The sequence below is a fragment of the Pistacia vera genome, unplaced genomic scaffold (genome assembly GCF_008641045.1).
Source record: "Pistacia vera cultivar Batoury unplaced genomic scaffold, PisVer_v2 Contig65, whole genome shotgun sequence".
Classification (NCBI taxonomy): Eukaryota; Viridiplantae; Streptophyta; class Magnoliopsida; order Sapindales; family Anacardiaceae; genus Pistacia; species Pistacia vera.
In genome coordinates this window covers 757,495-764,520 of record NW_022196501.1, presented here as the reverse complement: position 1 = coordinate 764,520, position 7,026 = coordinate 757,495, and the positions used below count along the sequence as shown (strand labels likewise).

Genomic DNA, 7,026 nt, shown 5'->3' with positions numbered 1-7,026 from the left:
CTTTTTAGGCAAAAGGGTATTTTGGTAATCTATAGTGCAATTAAATTTGCTGAGGTCGTAGCCTTAATTTAATTTGATACTTAAAATTAAAAAATATATAAATGGGGTTGTTTGGATACAAGGGGTGTTTGGGTTGGAACCCAAGCATATTCCATGATGGAATATGGCAAAGTGTGCACTATATAAGTGCAACACTTTGTGAATTAATTCATTCAATTAACCTAAAATATTCCAGCCCCTTTCTCTTCTTCCTACCCCAGATTGTTTTTTTTTTTTTTTTTTTTTTTGCTTGAATCAAATCTCTTTTGATTTCATCTTGGTTCTTAAGGCTAAAGAGGATCTAGCAAATCCCTCTTTAGTTCCTTGGGGTTGTCTTCGTGTGGACTACATTGGTTCGATCCTACTCTTGGGTCAGTAGCGAAATCCGTTCAGAGACAAGTTGGAAGAGCCTCCAAACGTGTGTATGATTTCTTAACTCTAGACTGAATTTTCTGCAGATTCTTATTTAATGTATAAACTATATATTTGTGCCTTGATCTTGGTTCTAAGGAACGATCCATGTCGTAAATAATTTTTGTTTCCGCTGCCATGACTTGATCGTTTCCTAACACAAAATTGATGTTTAGTACCTCACACCACCCTCAAATCGATGGCTAAACTGAAGTGGTGAATAAGGTGTTTGGTAATGTCCTAAGAAGTTTGGTGAGTAAGCATTTAAAGGATTGGGATTTTTAATTGGCACATGCTGAATTTATCTACAATAGGAGTCTTAGTTCTACTATTAGCCACACTCCATTTGAGGTGTTGTATAGAGTAAACCCACTTATCCCTTTTGATCTTACTTCACTACCTCTTGATTTTGGGCCAAGTGTGGATGCTAATGAGAAATTGAAGCAAATGAAGAAACTCTATGAAACCATGAGAGCTCAAATTAAAAATCAAACGAAAAGATCAAGAATAAGGCAAATAAGCATAGAAAGCCTAAGCTTTTCCAACCAAGGGATTTAGTATGGATTCACTTGAGAAATGAGATGTTTCCAAGTAAGAGAAAGAGTAAATTAGCTCCTAGAGCATATGGACCTTTTGAGGTTGTTGAGAGGGTAAATGATAATGCTTATAAGGTGGAGTTGCCTAGTGAGTATTGGGGAGTCTCGGCCACCTTCAATGTGGGGGATCTAAGCCCATACTTGGAGGATGATTTGGATTTGAGGGAAAATCATTCTCAACCTGGGGAGGATGATACATTTACAAGTCCTAAAACACTTGTAAACATGAGTGGACAGGGAATTACAAGTTCTAAAATACTTGCTAATTCAGTTGAATTGAAGAATTTCACTCCGAGTCCTAAAACACTTTGATTGTGGAATGTGGAATGTGGAATGCAAGGAAGGAAATTTGGCCCAAGCAAGTTCCAAGGAAGGAGAGAGTCCAAACATTTTGGCCCAAACCATTCCAAGCCCAAGCTCAACAAGGGAAGCGCAAGCCCACCAAGAAAGAAGCCCAAGTGTTGAAGTGGTCCAATCCGACCCAAGTCTCATTCCAAAGGGGAAAATCCACACGAACCCTTATTGGATCCATTTGCATGATTCTCAAGGCCCAAACCCTTGCACCCTTATTAGTAGACTTAATTAGGATCATTGATCAAGTTTTGATCTAATGAAGTAAGCTTATTTCAACTAATGGGGTGGTTAAAGACATAGATCCTAGAATTAGGAAATTGTGTCTCCTTGCATTAAATAGGCATGGCCTTGCTTTTTGAATGAATGGCTTGTAATATTAGTTAAGTTTATTTTCATTTTATTGTATTTGTCAATTGTTTATCCTTATATTTGCCTATATAAGGGCAATTATTTCATTATAACAAAGAGCTTTTGAAATATATGAAATTGGTTTTATCCATTTGAGAGAAACTTTGTGTTCTTGAGTGTGCATTCTTTATCCAAGTCTTGGCAAGAGGATTTGGTGGTGAATCAATTCAAGTTGGTGGAGTAATCCTTTAGGCTTGAAGTGTTTCTACTTGTCTTGGTCCGGATTTGCAAGTAAGTGTGCCTTAGTTCATGTTTTTAATTTGGTCAAATTTCTACTTGATTTTTGGAGTGTGTTGTGTTGTTGAATTGGAAATGGATTAGTACCTCCTCTTGGTATGTCTCATAGTTCTGGAGAAGTTTGCAAACTCAAGAAAGCTCTATATTGTCTAAAACAAGCACCTCGAGCCTGGTTTGAAAAATTCTCTCGTGTGATTTCTTCTCTTGGTTTTTACCCTAGTAATCATGATTCAGATCTTTTTATAAAGTGTACCCTTGCTGGTCGTATTCTACTTTCTTTATATGTTGACGAAATGATTATTACTGATGATGATGTTGATGGAACTGCATTGTTGAAATCATATTTGACTATTTAATTTGAAATGAAGGACTTGGGCTCTTTACGTTATTTTTGGGGTATTGAAGTAGCATTCTCTCCAAAAGTTTATCTTCTTTCTCAATCCAAGTATACAACTGACATCTTGGAGTATGCTTGTCTTACCGATACCAAGATTGTCGATACTTCTCTTCAGCTTAATGTTCGATATTCTCCCTCTGATGGTGTCCCCTTGCAAGATCCCACTTTATATCGCACTATTGTTGGTAGTTTGGTTTATCTCACTATTACTCGTCCAGCTATTGTATATGTTGTTCACATAGTCAACCAGTTTGTAACTTCTCTTACTATTATTCATTAGGCAGTTGTTCCTCATATTTTGCGGTATCTTTGGGGTACTATTTTTAAAAGTCGTTTACTTCCATCTTCATCCTCTTTGGAGTTACATGCATACTCTGATGCTGATTGGGCTAGTGATCAATACACTAGCTACTATATTTAGGGGTGTTAAAAAAAATACAGAAACTGAACTGAACTGGTAACCAAACCGTTTTTCCAGTCATCCAAAAAATTGGTTCGGTTTCGGTTCAAAGAAATACAAAGATTGATTTTCGGTTCGGTTACTGATTTACGAGAATATGGAAAACGATTAACCAAAACCGGTTTATTATAAAAATATTAAAATATAAAATTAAAAAAAAAAATCCCTAAATCCTTTTTTCATTCTCTTCTAATCCATGAATCTTTGTTCTCCACATTAGAGGCGAGCAGCTTTTCCTTCTTTGTCTCTTCGTTCTCACCTCTGGCAATAGCTTCGTCTGCCTCCTTCTCTATCTATCCAGCCACTTGCCAGCTTCGTCACTCTTCTTCTTCAATTTAGTCCCTTAGCTTCTTTAGCTTCATCCCCCTCCAGATTCGTCACAAATGATCAGGTAAGTTTTAGAATTTTGCAGCTTCCTGTGTTTGAGATTGCTTTGGATTTTTGTGGTTACGTGGTGGATAATGTTGTGTGAAATTGACGAAGATTGTTGAGTAAGTCTGTGGATTCATTTATTTATGTAAATTTTATCAAGTGTATGGTTTATTTATGGATGATTTTTTGTTAATGAGGAAGAATAGGATTAATTGAATGTGTGTGTGTTTAGGAATACCGTCCTCTGTTGATTTGAGAGGAAAAAGGTTGAAATGTTGGATATTTGTGCTTGTGTTTGTATATATGATGTTTAAATGAATGGGTATGTGTTTGTTATGTTTGATTGATGTAAAAGTTAATGCCTTTGTTTGGTTTGTAATAGACACTTTTGAGAATAAGAAGATTAAGGAATATATGTGGGAGGATCTCGAAGCTAAATTTAAGGTAATTTTTGTTTTAAAATCTTATATGACCTTCAAATCGATTATGTTGAGGCAAATTTCAACCTCTAGCTTTTAAGATTTTGATGTGCATGAGTCTTCCTTCACTCAACCACTATTAATTAATGAAAATATTCATTTATAATCAGTAGTGTCTTTGATACAACTACTTGATAGTAATTAAACAAAATTATAACTTTGGCAATTTATCTAGTGAAAAAGCCCATATATTATTTAATTAACTTCTCACAATATTTTAGTAAATGATGTATCACTTTAGTGGTAGATTGAAGGACGGTGTGGGATTAATATTGATTAAAAATAAATATAATTAATGTCTACATTGCAAGCAATAAAAGCCAAATCCAATTGTAAAATATTATTACTATTTGGATTCTTATTAGTAATGAGATAATATTCATCCATTTTAAGCATTAACAAATAACATTTTTCCATTATTAATAAAGTTGTTTGCTGTGACTTTGAGGATCTGCTTTAGATTTTTAATAAACATAAACCATCTGTACTTCTCTCAGTTTGTTTGATTATCAAGTGTTTATCTAGAAAATCATTTTCAATGCTCTGTATATGCATATTCTAATTAATGCTTTATTTATTTATTTTTGTGTGTAGATAAGTCATTCACATATCCTTCGTGTTGATGTTGTAGATGTCCAATTCCATGGCCATTGACCATTCTAATACTGATGATGAGAGTCCTGAGACACCAACTAGTAGGACTCCAACTCCCAATCCTAGCCCCACCCTTAGCCCTAGAGTCTTCTATGGATCCATGACCACAACCACCACGAGTCCCCAAACATGTAAAAGTGGTACTAGTTGTCTACAAAATCACTTAAGTCAATGTAAAAAGTACCCTTTGAATTTGATGGATAAGAAACAAAGGATCTTAGTTTTTCAATAGTCACAATCACATGACCAATCAAGCGGTACTACTGCCACCTCCACACAATTTTCACTTACAGCTTGGAAATTTAATCTAGACAGGGTTAGACAGGCTGTAGCTAGAATGATCATTATTGATGAGTTGCCCTTTAGGTATATAGAGCATGCGGGGTTCCACAAAATGATGAGAGAGGCACAACCTTTATTTCAAGTTCCCCCTTGTATTATTGTGGCTAGAAATTAATTATTTTAATATTTATGTTGAGGAGAGACAGAAGTTAAAGACCTTTTTTAGTAAGTTTAGTCAGAGAGTGAGTCTTACCACGAATACATGGACATCTTGCCAGAACCATAACTATATGTGTCTGACGGCTCACTTCATTGATGATGGTCGGAAACTACGCAAAAAGATCTTAAACTTTTGTCCAATTACTACTCACAAAGGTTTACTGATTGGCAAGGCAATTGAGAGGTGTTTGCTTGATTATGGTATTTTTAAGATTTTCATCGTTACCGTGGACCATGCAAGTTCTAATGATGTTGGAATAAGATATCTCCAGAATCGGTTAGAAAGTTGGAAGGAATGTCTTAAATAGTGATTTTTTGCACATGAGATGTTGTGCACATATATTGAGTCTCACTGTAAAAGAATGGTTAAAAGACATGGATGACTCCATTTTTAGAATTCGCTTTGCAATAAAGTATGTGAGGTCTTCTCCAAGAGGTTACAAAGGTTTAAGGAGTGTGTAGAGCAAGAAAAGATTGAACAAAAAAATCTTTTGGTTCTTGATGTAAGAACAAGGTCGAATTCTATGCATTAATGTTGGATGTGGCTCCAAGACATTAAGTTTAACGATGAACTTACTAGAGGGGAAAAGTCAAGGGGTTTGCCTATGCCTAGTGATTGGGAGTATGCCCATTACTTGTTACCTTTTCTTAAATTTTTTTATGATGCTACTCTACGTATGTCGGGCTCACTTTTTGTTACCGATAATGCATACATGCGCGATATATATGGCATTGGAATGAAGATTTCAACATGGTGTAGAAGTAATGATGTTGGCTTAAGTACTATGGCTAGGAAAATGAAGAAAACACATGATAAATATTGGTTAAATATTGATAACATCAACTTAATGTTATTCACTACAATGGTGTTGGATCCTAGATTCAAGTTAGAATATGTGAATTTGGTTATTACTAATTCCTATGATGATATTAATGCTGAACTTTTGAAGACAAAAGTGCATACAACTTTGTACTCTTATTTGACCAACACAAGCTTATTTATGCTTTTCCTGGTGGGCAATCTAGTCAACAATCTCAACTCGCAAGTCAGATTGACGTTGATGATGTAAATGTTGATCCTAAAGAATTAATGTATTTTAGGTACGATAAGGCAAGAGTTGGACAACAAGTTTCGGTGACCAAATCTGAGATGGATAAATATTTAGGGGATGAATGTAAGTAGTGTCACAAGGATAGGATGCTTGATATCTTGAGTTGGCGGAAGGTAAATTCAAATAGATATCCAGTTCTCTCTTCGATAGCACGAGATGTATTGGCTATGCCGGTTTCTACTGTTACATCTGAGTTAGTGTTTAGCACTAGGGGTCATGTATTAGATCCATTTCGTAGCTCCCTCACTCCTAAGACGATGAAGGCTCTTATTTGTACACAAGGTTGGATTCAGGCTACGTGTGAACCATTCATGACTGAGGAGAGCTTGGATGAGATATCACAGCTTCAGTTAGGTAAAATTTTTGTTTTAGTTTCAATTATTAGGTATTATGTTATCTTTGTTGGATTTGGTGACTGTATTTTGAATTTAACTATTATTTATATAACCTACTTTTTTTAGAATTTGTGTCTTTGACAATGGAAAATACTACTCGTGTTCATCTGGATGATTGAAGTTTTTGCGACATTTAATTGAGGTATGATTTCTTTAACTGTTTTGTTATTGTAGGCAATGAAAAAAATATTATTCACTTTTTATCAACTTCTAACATTTAATTTTTATTTGGGCAGAAATTGGGAGAGCTACTAGTATTGACTTAATGTTGGTTTCCACTTTCCACTTGTGGAGTTGCGGTTGGTTGGTTCTTATGGACTTGTGTAGTTGTGTTGATTGTTGTAGACTTGTAGAGTTGTAGTTGGTTGCACTTGCGGCGTGCTTTTTTTGTGTTGAACATTTCTATTTTCATTTCCATTGTGACTTATTTTGTTGTTTTATTGTAGTAGTTTCATTATGGACTTTTATTTGTATCAATTTTTAATGTATTGTTTGTTGTGATCAATGGATATGTATGAATGTTTAAGTTATTGGATTGCAAAAAAGAATATAACAATTCTGCACTTTTACAGTTTAAATTAGGGAAAAATCAAAATTAAAAAAAAAAAAAA

The 7,026-nt window shown here is 34.8% G+C and overlaps 1 protein-coding gene and 1 long non-coding RNA gene across 2 annotated transcripts; both read left to right on the top strand.

Moving 5' to 3' along the window:
- The first annotated feature begins 1,031 nt into the window (after positions 1-1,031).
- LOC116111757 (uncharacterized mitochondrial protein AtMg00810-like) lies at positions 1,032-2,722 on the top strand. The gene is made up of 2 exons (XM_031397900.1): positions 1,032-1,265; positions 2,414-2,722. The coding sequence occupies exons 1-2, from the start codon at positions 1,032-1,034 to the stop codon at positions 2,720-2,722; spliced, it is 543 nt and encodes a 180-aa protein (XP_031253760.1).
- A 3,592-nt stretch (positions 2,723-6,314) lies between these two features.
- On the top strand, positions 6,315-6,730 carry LOC116111707. Its single transcript, XR_004125113.1, has 3 exons — positions 6,315-6,374; positions 6,482-6,557; positions 6,652-6,730. It is a non-coding gene; the product is annotated as an uncharacterized LOC116111707 (long non-coding RNA).
- Positions 6,731-7,026: the final 296 nt, after the last annotated feature.

Coding starts and splice junctions, on each gene's coding strand:
- LOC116111757 (XM_031397900.1), top strand. CDS start 1,032: ATGTTTCCAAGTAAGAGAAAGAGTAAATTAGCTCCTAGAGCATATGGA. Junction 1,266..2,413: donor TTACAAGTCCTAAAACACTT/GTAAACATGAGT, acceptor TTTGAAATGAAG/GACTTGGGCTCTTTACGTTA.